Source organism: Lissotriton helveticus, chromosome 12 (assembly GCF_964261635.1).
Source record: "Lissotriton helveticus chromosome 12, aLisHel1.1, whole genome shotgun sequence".
NCBI classification, from domain to species: Eukaryota; Metazoa; Chordata; class Amphibia; order Caudata; family Salamandridae; genus Lissotriton; species Lissotriton helveticus.
In genome coordinates, this window is record NC_136073.1 from 603,965,321 (window position 1) to 603,982,164 (window position 16,844).

Here is a 16,844-nt window from a genome sequence, read left to right on the forward strand (position 1 = left end):
GTTTTGAGTGCTGGGAATGGTTTTGTCCAGGTCTGTACGAAGCATCCTAGTTCGTGCTGGACTAGGTTTTAAAGGGGATGCAGCGCAGGGAGAATCTCTTTGACCTCCTCCTTTGTAGGGTACAGAGCCACACCTTATCCTTCATAAAGGTGAATTTTGAAGGAATTATCGGGATCCTGGGCCATGTTGCAAACATGGAGTTCTGAAACAGGGTTAACCGGTGTATTAAAGTGTCCTCAGTGGAGGCTGGGGACTCCTGTCTGAGCCTCTTCGCTTGAACTTGCAAGTTAATTGATGATTGATATTCCCCTTCACTTACAGGTTTGACGTTGGTTCTCCTTTGACTCTTTCTTTTCCACTGCACCAACGGTATTTCACGTCCTGCGCATTCTTTAGACTTGATTCTCCTTTCAGGCTCCCTTTCACAGCTTTGTGCCCTGAACTGAATCACTATAATCCCAAGATTCTTTTCACCTCCTTATAGGTTCCTTTGGCCTGGTTGTATAATTGGTTATATTTGCATTATTGCTACAGTTGTCACCATCCTGCTTTTGACCCTCTATCCTTTGCCTTGTCTTACATAGACTTTACCCCCCTGTTTACCTCCTGTCTCCTGTGATTTTGCTGTGCGGCGTATGGCAGAAAACTAGGTCTGTGCTTCTCTAGGGGGTCGCTATCCTGTACATTTCCTATTGCTACCCCCTAAGGTCCTTTAGTGGGCATCACTATAGCAGTGGGCAGGTAATAAAGTACAAAGATTTACTCGGTCCCCCCTGCAGCAATGACAAGGGAGAGGGAGGTTAAAGCTGGGTGGGGCAGAACGGAGTAGAGGTGTGCAAATGGCGGGAATGACAATGTTAATGTCAGTATTAAAGCGTTAGGAACCAGGTGCCAGAAGTGTCAGTATTGAATATTTTGAAAACCAGGTGAGCGGGGCTCTACAGACGTATGCAGGACGCACCCAGTGCTACCCAGGCCACCTCCGCCTGAGGCAGACTCTTTACGGCCACAGTCTGATGGGGCTGCGCTCACTGCACTCACCCACACAGGGGTATGCGCTCAATTCCAGCTCAAACTCGGTTCCCTGTCAGGCACATAGTTGATCCGCTGCTACGGCTCTGACTCTGCTATGGATCTCCGTGCTCGCTGGCGAGGTGTTGTGGCAGGATACTGTGGCAGGGTAATGTGGGGGTGTTGCGGAGCCCGGCTGGTTGGAGCGTCCAGAATAGACTTAGGGTGCTAGGCTCGGCAAATCTGTGGGGGCCTGCTACTTGCGGCTTGTAGCACCATACTCCACTGCTGCTCCACTGCTCCTCCGGCTCCTGTGTCTCCTGAGGCTCCACCTCCTTATGCTTCACAATCAGTCCCAACAATGCACAGTGTGAGTCCTCGATTGACGATTCCCAATTTAATGACATGCATCCACAGTGCTTACTATCTGCTGTGGAATATTTTGCATATATGTGATACTTACTAGTCGGCCTTAAGTACATGTCTGAGTTGCTTTATAGAAATTGGAAGGATGTTGAGCAGACTTCACCTCTTGATTTGGTTTACATGGTAGTTAGGGCTACTTTAGTGGACAATATATTTACACAAGTTAAATACTGAACGCAGAGTTGGGTATCCCAGGGAAATCCAGATAGGGTATAATGTAAATTTGCAATACTCTTGCCCCTTTCCTTGGGATAATTGTAGCTATACTAAAACACAAATATGCTTCAGAATAGAACCCAATGATTATGGTATTACTCCGTATGAAATGAAAGGATAAGGATAGCATTTACAACAGTGAATGCACAAATGAGGAAAAGGAATCTGCACATTAGACTGGAACATTTACCCAGTGATAACATATTCTACAGCTGGAAAATTATTTATTCTAGAGAACAACTTGCCTTTTAACCCATAGATAACGTGGTGCTGTGTATTGGATGTTAAAGCGAGGAGTACACACCAGCACACAGGGGAGGCAGGAAGATTTCCAGCTCCTAATAACAAAAATGTAAATACTTTAACCTCTTAACCTTAATTTAATATGAGTTAATTCAAGATGAAATTAATGTTTTGAAGTTTAGAACAAAAATTGGGCCCATCATCTAATAAGGAAATATTGAACATGTTCGACTGGGAAGACAATTTCAAAGTTCAAGATGTGGAACCATGGGCATCTCATTAGAATTATTTAAGCTGGCCTTGGAAAATGTGACTGTAAACAAAAATAATCAATGTTTTTTCCCCTGCCGCTTCTAGTACCTTCTTCGGAAATAATTGCTTATACCGCTCATAACAGACAATTAGATCTCAGCATTAGCAGAATGGATGCAGCCACCCAAAACTCCTCCACTGATTTCGCGTTTATGGCGGTCACACATAGTCTGATAAAGAAGAGCAGGCGCCTCCCGTCCAGTGGAAAAGCATTTGATTTTGAAGAAGAAGGCCTGGGGGACTTTCCTAATTTTACAAAATTTTGTGCCGAGGCAGATAAGAAAAGTAACTGAATCATAGCCAGTACATGGTTCACTTAATCCTACACTCATAGTAGGAAGTTCCTGAATACTTCTCTGTTGTTTTTTCCAAATACGGAGAGCTTCAATGCTTAATTATTTATTTATTTATTTTGAATAGTGAGGGCAGATGTTTTTCTTATGAGGCTGTCTTGGGTGTTGCTGAATGCCCTGGATGATGACTACCAAGATGAACCATTCTTGATTCAACTTCTTTCTTCACACACCTTTCTCATCCTGTCTCTTGGAGATTTAGTATTTACATTCACCCTTTGTCATACTCTTCCTAGCTTTCCCTTCTTCCTTATTTGTCCCATTCTTCCCTTTCTTTGATGAATAACGAGTCGTGTTCCCCAAAAATGAGTGCCGGGGCCAAACACCTGCAACCAGCAGCACAAATTAAGCATCAGGTAAAGTGTAGTGAGCCCAGGAATCAGGATTGGATATGTCATTTTAACTATTCAAGTTAGCACATTGCAGACAGGATCGTACAAAAAGAAACGTTTCTCTTTTATCTGAAAAATGTGTTCCATCGTTCAGCTAATGGCACTCCTACTGAATCATTATTTGAATCCGGAGAACCCAACCGAGTCATTACTAGAAGCAGAAGATCCCATCATTAGCATTTCTTCTTATTTGAATGGCAAAACAATACACACAAAAATACAAAAACAAGCATTCATCAAGTACATACATACATGATGGAATCATTTATTGAATTCATAAACAAATACAACAAATAAATCAAAATGGGAAGGATGGAGCTTTTCTAAATTCAACTGAGGACAATTACCATCCATACTATGGATGCATTTGACTGCTCCCATGAATTAATCTGAGGATACTAATTTAATTTTTTTCCTCCATTGTCAAATGTGTGCACATTCACATAAAGCTTTTAACATTTTAATTTTCAATTGTGCTTCTTTATTTATATACATGTTATTAATCTGTTAATATTATTTCATTTTCTAAGCAGCTGTGGCCCCAGTTAGTAGGCTTTGTAGAATCTCCAAGGGTCCCAAGACCACAGGTTATGAACCACTGCTCCAAATGATTATATACTCCTGTTCAGTTCAAAAGCTTTATTCAACAGATTTGTCATAAAAGCACAACATACAGACATTTAAGACAATAAATATTGCAAATTTTAAAACAATTTAAAAAATATTATTAAACCTCAATTAACTACCGGATAAGGCTCTAGTTAAAATTAATAAAACAAGTTCATCATCAGCAATATACATCAAATGTTCTGAAGCCCCAATTCATTGCGGGTAATACAGTACAAAAGCAGCACTGTGGGATTAAAACCATAAAACAGCCCTAGCAAAGTGCCTTCATCCGAATAATCCAGGCCCAGCCCAAAAATTTGGCTACAGCAATTGCAATTATTGGAGAAGAGTCCGTTGTTAATACTCTCAGTGCCTCTTCATGCCTGCTAAAACCAAACAGTTTACACATGGCACGAGGTTTCTTATACAGCGGGCAAAAAAACAACAGATGGCTGATTGTTTCTTGTACCTCATTACATTTTGGGCACACCTTCTCAGCGGCCCCTGCTCATTTGCATGTAAATGACCTAACGGGTAATGTGCCGACCCTCAGTTGAAATCAGAGCTTTCTATCTAATTGTTTTTCAATTAGATCCCAATACTGTTCAAATATAGGCCTAATCTTAAATTCGAGAAATCGACCAGTCAAATGTCTTACTGAACTGTTTGTGCAAGCTGTAACCATGATCTTATCCCAGTACATCTCCTTCAAGATCTTTTTAGAAGGAAATGAGGCATTGCCGGGATCGGCCCACAATTCGTGCAAGCCAAGGTTTTCCAGCAGCACCCTGATTTCCTTCAGCCATCTGATCTTATGGAATCGATCTGTAGCCATTGCATCTTTAAGGCCATTAGCATAATGAGCGAGCTCAGCCGTACACCATAGTCTTCTCCAGTATAGAAGAGGTCGAAGTTTCGCCAGGTTGTGTACAGCTTTTCTACCCAGATCCAGCAACAGTGGGTAAATTAGAGTCCTTTTTGGGACACTGGTAGCCTTCCGAAAAAAGGAATTTTCGGCTAATGACTATGATGATACATTTGCAAACCCCCAGAGTTCTGCTCCGTAGAGCGCTGAACTTAGGACCTTCATACCATAGATTTCCATTAATGGACTAATTGGTTTAGACATACTCCTGTTTATATGAGGATGAGGGAATAATGTTTGCTACCCTAATAGAGGGGACATAATATTAGTTACTATAAGGTCAATGCATCAACCATTTTTGCGAGCGCAAACGGTGTGATTCGCAAAAATCGTCAGTTTGTGCCTGAAAAAAGGCCTTCTGCGATACATCAACCTGTCAGCCTCTTGCAATTTAAGATATTGCTAAATATTGAGATTTCTTAAATTGCGATTGAATTTAAGGAATTGCAAATTACGATTCCTTAAATGCAATGCATGATGGAATCGCAAATTGCGATTTTGCTTTTAGGGGGCGCAAATTACCATCAATTTGTACTTGATGGTAATTTGCAAAAACTTTGAAAAATGCACTAAAGTGCATTTTTCAAAGTCGTAGGTTACACACACACACATGCACTTGGGGCATGTGTGTGTGCAACATGCATGCACAGATCAATTTCAGGGGTGCAACAGGGTGTCCTTTTGACACCCTTGCAGCCTTGAAATTGCATGCGCAATTTGCGAGTACCTATTGGTACTCGCAAATTGCGCATGCAATCTCCCATTCATTCCTACGGGCCTGTAGGCCCATAGGAATGAATGGGAAGGCATTCCTTAATTGCAACTCACAATTAGCCAGTCGCAATTGAGGAATGTTTGGGAATCGCTAATTTTTAGCGATTACTACATGCATAGGCTTTTGTAATTCCTTAATTGCGATTCCTTAATAATCGCAATTAAGGAATCGCAAAAGCCTACATTGATGCATGTGCCTGCAAATCTCAGCACTGAGTAAAAATGTCATGGTGATGGGACAACCTGGCATCCCCATAATGGTGCCTTGTATTTGGGACCAGCTCTGTGTACATGAGACTGGGTTGTAACTATGAGTGCAATCAGTCTAAAAACAATACTCATATTTGGTAATTAGGGTACCCTTCAGGAAGAACACTTTCTACCCACCTACAACAGATTTGTCATTCAATTCAATTAAAAACTTTATTAGGCAGCATTGCGGCAGCCATAAAAGTTATTCACAAAAATGAAAAGATAACAACATTGTACATCATAACAATAAAAATAAAAATGTGTCCAGTACACAAAATGCCTCAGCTAAAACGAAAAATAATATCTTGTACAGTATCAAATTGCAGCAGCATATCTCATCAGTCCATCAGAGTTCTTGCCCGCTTGGCAGCCTTTAAAAATGCGCCTACATTAAAAGATACTTCATCATTATGTAAAAGTAATAATAATCTAAAAGTGGGTCTGCATTGATTTAGGCCATACCAGTTCTTTCTTTATAATAGAGGTTAAAAACAACTTAGAATATTGTGAATACTATTTGTAAAAATAGATAAAATGAAGCAAAGTCTGTTTAGAAGCATTGTCCCATGGGCAGAATATGGAATATTCCAGCTTTTCAGTCTCGTAATAACACTGCTTGACATTTTCTAAAAATGCACTCATATCACTTTGCCTTCTATGACCAGCGTTCAATTTTTCTCAAATATTATAAATTCCCATAAACAGAGACATCGTAATTTTCTGCCCAGTAGAATAAGCTTATAATTAATAAATGCATTCAATTTGAACCCACATTCCAGCTTTTTGGTTTCATTTCACCAGTACTCTGATTATTTCCCTACATGTACGCATACCACTCAACATTCCTATCTGTGGACTGACATTCCTGTATGTACAATAACCACAACACAACACTAGGTTTAACTTAGGTCTCGCATGCCTATGCGACATCTCACAACACCTTATAATATTCCACAGTTCAGGTTATGAGGGCAATATCACTCGGAGCCTTCACCTCCTGCACCATTCTCTAATGCGACATTCGAAAAACTCCATATTATCTTGTAGGACGTTTTACAAAATGCAAATCCACCAAAGGATCATCAGCCCCACAAAAATCTCCTCTGATGTTCATCAAAGTTCTTTATTTTGAAACTTCCTACTGATTTCAACAGATCATCCCAACTCTTTCCATGCACATACTAGTCAAAAGTAAGACTTTCCTGGATAGCTTAATGAAGATAAGTGAAACAGGGTCAAAATTATTAACAACACAAAAAACACTATTCCTATGGAACAGCTGACATAACTATAACTATCCGTATAGTCACTGAAAAAAACCTAAGATTTGAGTGACGTTATAGTTTGGTATAAATGGCCATTTTCAATAAAAAAAATGAAATTCACTATTTATAGTTGATGGAAGTAACGATAACTTCTGCTCTCGCCACGCACAGTGTTGTGCCCAACTGTGCACCCAACCCAGCAAGAGGCTGCCTTGGACTGTGCATGGCATGGGTAAGTTGCAGGACCCCGTTTTTTATTTAAATGGTATTACTATCCCACAGCAGGGCCGGACTGGCCATAGCGGGCACAGGGCAATCCCTCGGTGCGCCGCACGGGTGGGGGCCAGTTTTGGGTCCCTGGGGGCCTTTTTTGTTACAGGGCCGTTTTTGCAGTATAGCTGCAAAATCGGCCATGTACCAAAATAGGCCGAAAACCGGCCCCGGCAAAGAGCTCGGCGGCACCTCTAACCCCCCCGAGTGGGGAGGGGGAGCCGGCCGAGCACTTTGCCAGGGCCGGTTGTGGTTCCCAGTCCGGCCCTGTCCCACAGCACTCTTGCCGCAGCCAGCCCACCCTGTGTGACTCTCTCAGGACCTCAGGGGCCCATAATAGTTTGTGGAAGATTTTCAAGGAATCGCAGCACCGCCAATTTCTTTTTTAATTTAGCTCTAGTGGGATGCCTCTGGGATACCATCCCAAGATCCAGGTCGTCAGGGTAGCCTTACCATGCTTCCCTATGCTTTATCTTTCATTTTTTTCTCGACCCACATGTCCTGTAATGGCAGCTGCAACATTTCTCTTCATGTGAAGACCAGACAACCAGAGCACCGGCTGCCACAGGACTCGCTGGAGCTTCTTGCTCCTGCTAGTGTGAGGCGGCTGATGGTAAAAAAGTCCCTATGGCCAATCAAATTGCTCCATTGTTTGAAGTTTCTTGCCTGCGGAACTACTGAACAGATTTACACCAAATCACAAAAATCACCTTTTCTGGGTAAATATCTGGCTTTCTGGCAAATTTGGTGTAATTCCGTTCAGACCTTTTGGCTGAAGCAGTGTTTAAAATGCTCTATTGAAATTGCAAGGGGAAATCTTATTTTGCTTCCGTCCACCGCCCCTGACCCCCATATCCCCCCCCACGCACCTTTTTGCTGCGGCTTTCGCTTAACAGATCACCTGAAATTTTCATTGCAGGAGCTGAAGTAGATTAACTTTTTAAGGGGAAAGTTTTTGAAAATGTATCAAACAGCACCAGAGTTATTTGAAAAACAAAAAATCTATTTCCTATGGTAGCTAGGTCCTAACTAAAACTACACAGTGCTGAACACCACTGTATAAGACCTTGACCATCTATAGATGGATATATATATATTTGATCGCACAGATTTTGTGGTCGCGTCTTCTTTTAGAAAAAAATTGGAATGAAAGAGAGCAGCGAACCAAGATATATACATATATACATATATATATGTATATATATGTGTGTGTGCCTGTGTGTGTGGGGTGTTTGTGTGTGTGTGTAGTAAGTTAGATGTAGCTATGCATATAGAGTACACAAACATGCTCCTATCAACATGCTCCTGAAGAAGCCACACTGACTCTACACTCATATGAACACTCTTGTGAAACTCATCACAACGTAGACAAAGGCATCGATTTGCAGTGATCACAAATCTAAATATCTATTGTTCTACATATCAGGTCCTTGAGTGTCATCTTTCATCCTCAACCTCAGTCATTCACATGCCGAAATAAAGAAAAAACAGCTCACCACTTTTAACACAAAAACATAAATCCAGTTGCCTTTAAATTTATTTGTGAAGCAAATTTTGCATGTGAAAAGTTAGACAGAGGCTCAGATTAATGTAGCTTTAAGTTTGAATTTAGTTGCAAAAAATATGTGAAAGTGCCAAACCATGTCTGATTTTCAGGATATTTGTCTAGCTAAAATGTACATCCAATTATTCTCAATTAAATAATTTATATAGTAAGTGGTTGTATTACCTCTCTGGCACATTCCTGCTCCTCTTTGCCTAGAACTAGGCAAATTACTTCAAAATAATGAAAAGACCATTTAAGTGATCATTTTGATTAATAAAACATGGGAATTTTGCACTGAACTGTGAGAAGGCATTAGAAGAAGCATGTTCAACAAATTACAAGCATGTAAATCTGCAGATGGTTGAATAATGGGCAATAAGTATAGGTTTAAAAACTGAGAGGCTGATTCACAAATGCATTTGTGAGTACAGGAATTAGTACTACAGGGTTCTCTTTTATGTACTGCTGCATGCCTCTGTAACTTAGAGCCAAAAAGTCCAAGTGCCTATTAGAAAAATAGCAAAGAGAGCATAGCCTTTTCTATTTGTACTAATAACGTATTAATATTTACTGAAATTACAATTTGAATCCCACCTTCCTGTACATAAACAAACCTCCCTGCTTGCGGACACCTTTGCATTCTGGTGCAAGGGTGCCTGCGTTGGCGCTAAGTTGTGAAACTTAGCGCCATCTCAGGGGGAAATGCGAGGCTGCACCATGTCCTTGAGAATAAAGTGAAGCCTCGCGTTTCTGAAGTGGCGGAGAGAGGCGTTAAGCCAAGCAAGCTAACGCCTCTCTCGGCCACTTCATTGAGAATATGGCCCTTAGTGCCACGACAAACAAAAGTCAAGATTGACTAGGACTCAACTCAAAAGTTGTTCCTCAATCTTGAAGACCTTCTCTATCACACAAAATAAGTTAAATGTACTGTTTAAAACGCCTTTATGTTAAATAGTTAACAATACTCAAACTGTTTTCGGTGTTAGCACTATTATAGTGATAGGAGTCATGAGTTAAGGAGTTGGCTTTTTATCAGATCTCTTAAAATGATAAAGAATTTAGCCTAATGCTTACAGAGAAAGCAGAACTGAAAACAAACCTTGAAGAATGTGATAAATAGAAAGGAAGTGTAGGATGGTGAAAGAAAGAACATTAGGGGGAATCCAGGCTAGGCAGCATTGGTATTTGGTAACCCCAACACTCAGCAGCGCCAGAGGCAGGCTCCAAAGACAAACCTTGGGCTGCTGCACTAATATTTAACCACTGCTCACACTATCAAGTACACCCACTCCGAAGAAAATGGCATTCAGTGCATTGAAAACTTTTTTATTTAGTAGAAATGTGTTTCCTGGGGGTGATTTCAGTCAATTCGATGCAATAGCACAGTTTAAACTCCAATGTGTTAAACATATAATGTGCTTGCACAAAACACTAACTGTGAACCCAAATATTCACAAATGCATCATCTCATTTGTCACTATTTCTTACAAGTTCCGTTTTACTGTTTAAGGGTGGCGCTGGCTGTGGGTTTGGCACGGGTGTTGTTTTTCCAGTATTTAACCTCAGGTGACATCATCCAGTCATAATTCACACATTCTGAACAAACGTCTTGTCCCCACCCATCTCCCACCATCACTGATGCCCTGCTCTTCTGAATTGCACGTCAATTTGGCAACCTCAGACATATCGACTTACACAAATGTCTTAACAATATCCGTCCCCGAAACATCATCAAGGCAAGTATAGTTTCTAGATTATTAACGACGTTAGGACAATATTTCAGAGCCGATCGCATCGCGTTATATGTGTAAATTGATATTCCGACCACGATAATGAGATGCAACAGCCTTCACATGACTTCTTAACCAGTGGATGGATGGAGATGGGCTCGGTTATCAACAGAAGCTCAAACTGCAGTTTTTCTTTACTTTATTGCTGGGTCTCTGAAGTACGTCTGATAAGAAGGACGCTTAATTTACTCAGTAATGCACGGAAGTCCTCCCAAGTCCATGTAGAACAAACACGTTACGAGTTCTCTCAACTTTGTATCCATGCCATGGACGTCGTTTAGGGGTCACAAGGGGTCGCAACTGCCATCCCTGGTTTGCCCCTTGTCACCCAGGGGCATTTTAAGGATTTTAGGAGCCTTTGGCCAAACATATTTTAGGGACTCTGTCAGCCACAGCTTTGATTTTACGATCCAATTTCAGCTTGTTGACGTCCTCTTTGGCGTGGGTCACTGACACTGCACAGGCACACCCTCCAAATTCGAAATATGTTTCCGTACAATATTCAGGGAGTAATGCGTGTTTTCAATATTGTCACATAGCAGCAGCTCAGTAATACTGTAGCAAATAATCTCTGAGACCCACTTCCATTTCTCATATGTGAGGTCTTGCTTTGAACTAAAAGTATCTTTTTGATAACGAACGTTGCATGGTGTCAAAAAACCTAAACAAAACATTTCTCTGCCAAACATCTGTAATAGACTCCCACACATTACCCATGTTAAAAATAAATGAAAGATACATGGTTTTGAAACAATATATGCTTAAAAATCATTCACGGTAATCATGGCATGACTGTGTGGATAACATAGCTGGCTCTATGGAGGATTTGGGGGGGGGGGGGGGGGGTTGGCCTGAAAAGGCTGGACCCTGGGCCAGAGCCCACTTTGCCAATGCCTTAAAACTTCTCTGTTCTGACCTCTGGCCCTAAACTTTCAACGCCTGGCCTCAGTGTGCCAAACACAATGGGGCAGAGTGTGTTTATGTGAGATAAGAGTATGTGTATGTGTGAGCATGTGCCTGTATGTGGAAGCATGTGTGTGTAGGTGGAAGTGAGTAAGATTCAGTGACAGGTAGTAAGTGAGATTGCATGAAATTGAGACCCAAGTATACTTTTCTTAGATGGAAGGCAATGCTGTACCATAGATGCTGTGCTGCACTGCTTCAAAGGGAGAGACAAAATGCACTCTATCTACTGAAATATGATGCATTGCTTCTCTCCATGTGCGCTGGTGCACTTTTGTCTGGCAAGTACCAAAGCACACATCCTTGCGCCTTGTCTCTGAAGCATAGGTTTTGTACTGGAGGGGGTACATTCCAATACAAAATCTATCCTTTAAGGCATTTCCTACTGTATGTGTGTGCTGTACAATACAGCACACATGCAATGTTGGAAAAACAAGAAGAAATGACAACAATACTCCTCGTTATGCCTTCCTCGAGCTGTTGTAAGATTTTAGAGCTAATTCCTCTGTGCCAATGTTTGTAGATAGTTATTTGTGTCAAAACCCATAGGTGGCTGCATGGGAACGCCAATGTACCATCCATAAAATGCCCAGTTGACGCAAAATAATGCCTAGCACAATTTTGTATTACTTTGCAATACTATCAAACACAAATCAGGATTTACACTGGATAGTAAATCCCACCCTAACACTTTGCATTGGTTTTACATCACAAAAGTGATGCAAACACTATCCAAAGCATTAGGAAACCTGGTGCTGATGTCCGGTAAGTATGACTCAGTATGAGTGAGATTATGAGCGAATGTGAGTGAGTGTGACTGAATAAGAATGCATGTGAGGGGGCATGTGAGATGCCTTCATGTAAAAAATCTGGTTCATGGATCATATGTCACGTCCTGTGATGTCGCTTCCGCTACCCCTACATTTTGGTGAAACAACACCCATGTTCTATGCATGGCCTCTACAGAATAACCCTGAAAAACACAGGCAGATTTCTGTATATCTTTGGCCCTATCTTTTCTGCTGAAATAAGACCAGGAATAAAAATGATTTTAAGAAAGTGGCAATATCTATCATTTGTACATTTTTAACTCACTGAGGTTTCATATCACTCCTAATTGGTGCTGGAAAGTTGGTGGATCGCTGCGGATCCTGTTTCCAGCAGCTAATTGTGGCCAAATCATGGATCCGGCCGATCCAGGGAAACGTGCTGGATGTGTTCAGAGCAGCAATGTGCAGGCAGTGAGGAGACTTTCTAATTCACACTTCCAACTGGCCCCACAACAAACTCTTGATCCCAAGGTCTATCAGCCCTCCTTTTGTTTGAGTATAATACTGAATGGCAGCTATCTGGAGTCTAACACTTAGATATCAAACCAATGTAAGAAAACAAGGGCGTCCAGCGTGTTACCACTTCATAAGTACTTGAGAGAAACTATTATTTGAAAGCAGGTTTTAAACGTTATTCTACTTCGTAAGTAAGAAATGTGTTCCCATTGTAAGAATGCAAGATTTATCCATCTGTATGAGTAATTACACAAATATTGATGTAAAAGGCACCTACTTTTTTTTGTTATTCTTTTATAGCACTACTCATCCCAGTGCACGGTGTCAGAGGGCTTCACATTCCAAACAGAGGCACAATAAATCATACACAAGTGTAAATCAATGTATAGGAAATGTTACATAGGACAACGAGAGATATACATAATAAGGTGTAAGATTCACATATCATCCAACGGTCGAGAGAAACAAAGTGTTTGTCTGTACTAAGACTGTATTACTTTCCAAATGAACCTTCATTGCAATCTTAGAATAACAACAGATTGGAGAAAGAACAATAAGGTCCTAACGCCAAGATTTACAGTTTGCATGCAGCTTCTTGATGCTGGTAAATCGAGCACTGTCCTATATTATAAGGCTTGCAATTTATGAATTGGAAGTCACAAAATGACCCCAGTGTCAAAAGAAGTAGCCCGCCTCCCTATCAAAATAAAAATAAAAATCTGTGATCTGCTTATTACAAAATGTGCTTTGCAGCAGGCACATTAACCCTCTATGCTACTTATGAGTGAAAACTGTGACTGGACAAAACACATCATTTTACCACATTTTAATCCCCTCAAAATTGCTGGCGCACAATGATGTCTGCAGTAGGTGTCTTAACCCTGGAAGATATGTTAAAATGCAGCCCCTTTGTGAGCTAAAATCTAGAACAGATTTACTGTCACATATGTCCTTGTTGTTATTTATTCGCAGCAGATTGTTTTTAAACGTCAGACTGCTTTTCAAGCTCCGCCACCCCTGACTCCACCTTCTTTCCTCTGCCACACCTTGACCCCCACACCTTGACCCCCAATTCACGGGTTTCCGGTGGCTCACAATTTCATGTAGAAAAAGTGACGTACCGGGGCCGCAAATGACTTGTAAATAAGGCCCCAAATGTTTTCAAGTTCCATCACTGCCCCTAACAGATGTTAATCTCATTCGTCTATCCATGGACCCGACGACTTTTGAGGCGCAGATACGTTTTTACTGGCATTAAATTTTTTTACACCAAGCTCTCAGCAAGACCTGCGCAGGAAGCACTTTAACCCACTGATATATCGTGTAAGATTTGGCATACATTAAATAAAACACATTGAATGTCAGTCTTTTGAAGTGAACTGTCTTCCCTTAAGTGGGGCACACTTAGTGGGAAGTCACAATTGATAAATCCCGGATGTTTGCCTCCCCTCCCCTTCCGATGCCACTCCTCAACATACCACAAACACGGCCCGACCAGGCCCCTTGGTTTCATTTTCAGTGGATCAGCTGTGCGCGAGAGAGCTACCCTGAACGGGCCTACCTGGACTGAAGAGCAGGAGCAGCAGCAGACAGTGGTCACCCATCTCCTCCCGTGCCCCTTTGCCAATGTCAGCTGCCACTGGTTTTGACTGCCTAGTGCTGTCTGAGTGCGGTTTGGACTGAGGGCACCTCGCTAGTTTCAAGCACCGCAGAGCGGGCCGGGAGGTTTTACTTGCCTGGCGAGTTCCTGTGCGATGCAACAGGGCGCACCTTCTGAGCAAGATGGGGATACCTGCAGGGCGAATGTATGACATGCATTAATTGTCGGTTTCAGTCCGGCTGCCGCCCAGAGACGAGCTGCTGAGTGTTCACTTCTCCCCAGAAGCGCTCACGCGGGCCCTGCCTTTATAAACGGAAGTAGAAATCCTACGCAGATGGTTCTCGAATGGCTCATTCACGTGTTGTTTTGATTAGTTCATGTTGACGCTGGTCAGAGCAACCGCCTTTAAAAAAACAAAACTTAATAGAGACTGTACTTTTGCCGTAATTGAAATGGGTGTATAGTGTATGTTTGTGGATTTCTTATAGTAGTAAGAAGCTGTCAAAATCAAGCGCTTACGGCATGAAGCGCTACACAAATGCCGCATTACATAGTGATGTTAGGCGATTTATTGAAAAACGATCCCCGCAGGACAGGGGAGAGCTGGTGCTGCCCAACCCCATGGATTTCATACCCGTTACAATGAAGTCGAAGCAGGAATTTGGATTTTTTTTTCTAACCAATCATTTAAATAACAAAGTAATTATAAACATGCATATGGCACAGACTAAAAATACTCCTAATAGCTCACAGATACGTCGAAGCTCTTTACCTATGACTTGTCTGCCAAAGTGATTTTCTTGCTGAAACCCCAACCAGGCGTGGGGCCAGAGGGCCTTATTTAGAGCTTAGTGGGTGGAATACTCCCTTACAAACGGGGCATATGTCTGTCCGCCATAAGTGCATTATGCCCCATGGCACTTTGAATACGGCGGACGGGATATCTATCACATTTTGACAGAGTATCCCATTTGTAAAATTGAAATGAGGCCCAATGTCTTCATAAATATACAGATATTGACTGTTAACCATCTCACTGGGCCTAGAGGGATATTGGACTTTGGTAGGATGAAAGGAGGAGTGGACCTGTCCGATTGAATTGAACCTGCTCCGTGAGATCAACACAGATCTCTGAAGCAGATGGATTAGTCCTCTGGGTGACTAGACCCAGTAATAGTGCAGTACGTATGCAGTTCATACAAAGACAAGTAGCACAATATCGAATCAGTAAAGTCAGCTTCACATAATAAAATATAACAAACGGTTATACACAAAGTCAGATTAAACACCTGAGCATTGCAGAGAAGTGGCAGATATTAAGGAGTGGTGACATACCGCACACATCCCGTGACTCAGACGACCCTGGGCCTGGTTAGGTTGGTTCTAAGAGCATTGCAGAAACAGGGGGTTCCTGGGTTCCTTCCCAAATTGTGCAAGAAACTTGGAATGTCTTAGGGTCAGTAGGTAATTGATCCAGAGACTAAGAACGTGGAGGAAAATTGAGTGTCTCCTGGGTCTTTGTTCTAGCTTACTGTAGCTCTGCTGTCACTAGGGCGTGGCTGTGAGTGTTTCGAAAGGGAGTGGAGGTGAACAATTTAGGTGAACATCCAGGCACTCTGGTTTCTTGGAATAAATATCCGTGTGTATTATCCGGTAGGTTTTTAAGTGGACGTGATCGGGCAAGGAGTTACGGTGCAATTACCTGTGGATGGGGGAATGTGGCAACATTTCTTTGCCCAAATATTCAGGTTTAATAATTGTCTTAGTATCAAACTTGGTTTGTTGGCTGTATCAGTAAACCTCAAAGCGTTTCTCAATGAGAAAAATACAACAGCGTGCAAATCGAGGTGAAAGACTGCATAAAGAAGGGAATCTCCCTTTTAAATTGTACATGTGTCTGTTGCACCTTGTACATGCGTCTGTCGCACCTGCCACCACCCACAGGTAGCTTCCGCTTGAGGACCGTGGCTCCAGCGTGTCCCGGCGGGTGCAAGCATGGTAGCTGTGGCAGATAGAAGGACTCTGCCTTCTTTAACCGACAGTCCTGAGGCCCTGGTCATTCTCCTCATCTTTTTCTGATGTTAGCTTCCTCTGGTGGAGGCTGCTCTCTGCAAGTTCAATCCTGGAACTCAATGCTGCTGGGTTGTGGAGAAAGGTGGGGAAGACGAAAAAGCGTTGCCCTGCTGGGTAACGTCCCCCGATGGCACAGCTGGGCTCCAATAAGGAGGTTAATCCACTTCTATATAATAATAAATGCGCAACAGTTCAACATGGAAGTGACGTTTTATTCCACTGTCATTAGGACCTTGGTCACTCTATGGCCATCACTCAAGGGATACACACCATCTGTCGGAACTGCAACATGAATTCCCCTGACGAAAGGTTCTACCCGAAATGCATTGGGTTTGATAAACCATTGGGTCTAAACTGTATCTCTTCAGGAGGACCTATTGGAAATTCCTAATGACTGTGGAATAAAACTTTAAATCCTTGTTGAACTGTTGCACATTTATTATTATATAGAAGTGGATCAACCTCCTTATTGGAGACCAGCTGTGCCATCGGGGGGGGGGGGGCGTTACCCAGCAGGCAAATGCTTTTTCGTCATTAT

At 42.0% G+C, this 16,844-nt stretch overlaps 1 protein-coding gene across 1 annotated transcript in view; it reads right to left on the bottom strand.

Annotated features, from left to right (window-relative positions):
* Positions 1-14,341, bottom strand: part of LOC144799679 (coxsackievirus and adenovirus receptor homolog) — a 316,427-nt gene extending 302,086 nt beyond the window's left edge. Inside the window, exon 1 of the mRNA XM_078671161.1 lies at positions 14,195-14,341. Coding sequence (XP_078527287.1) covers positions 14,195-14,237 — 43 coding nt within the window. The 5' untranslated portion in view covers positions 14,238-14,341. The remainder of the gene's footprint in view (positions 1-14,194) is intronic.
* Positions 14,342-16,844: the final 2,503 nt, after the last annotated feature.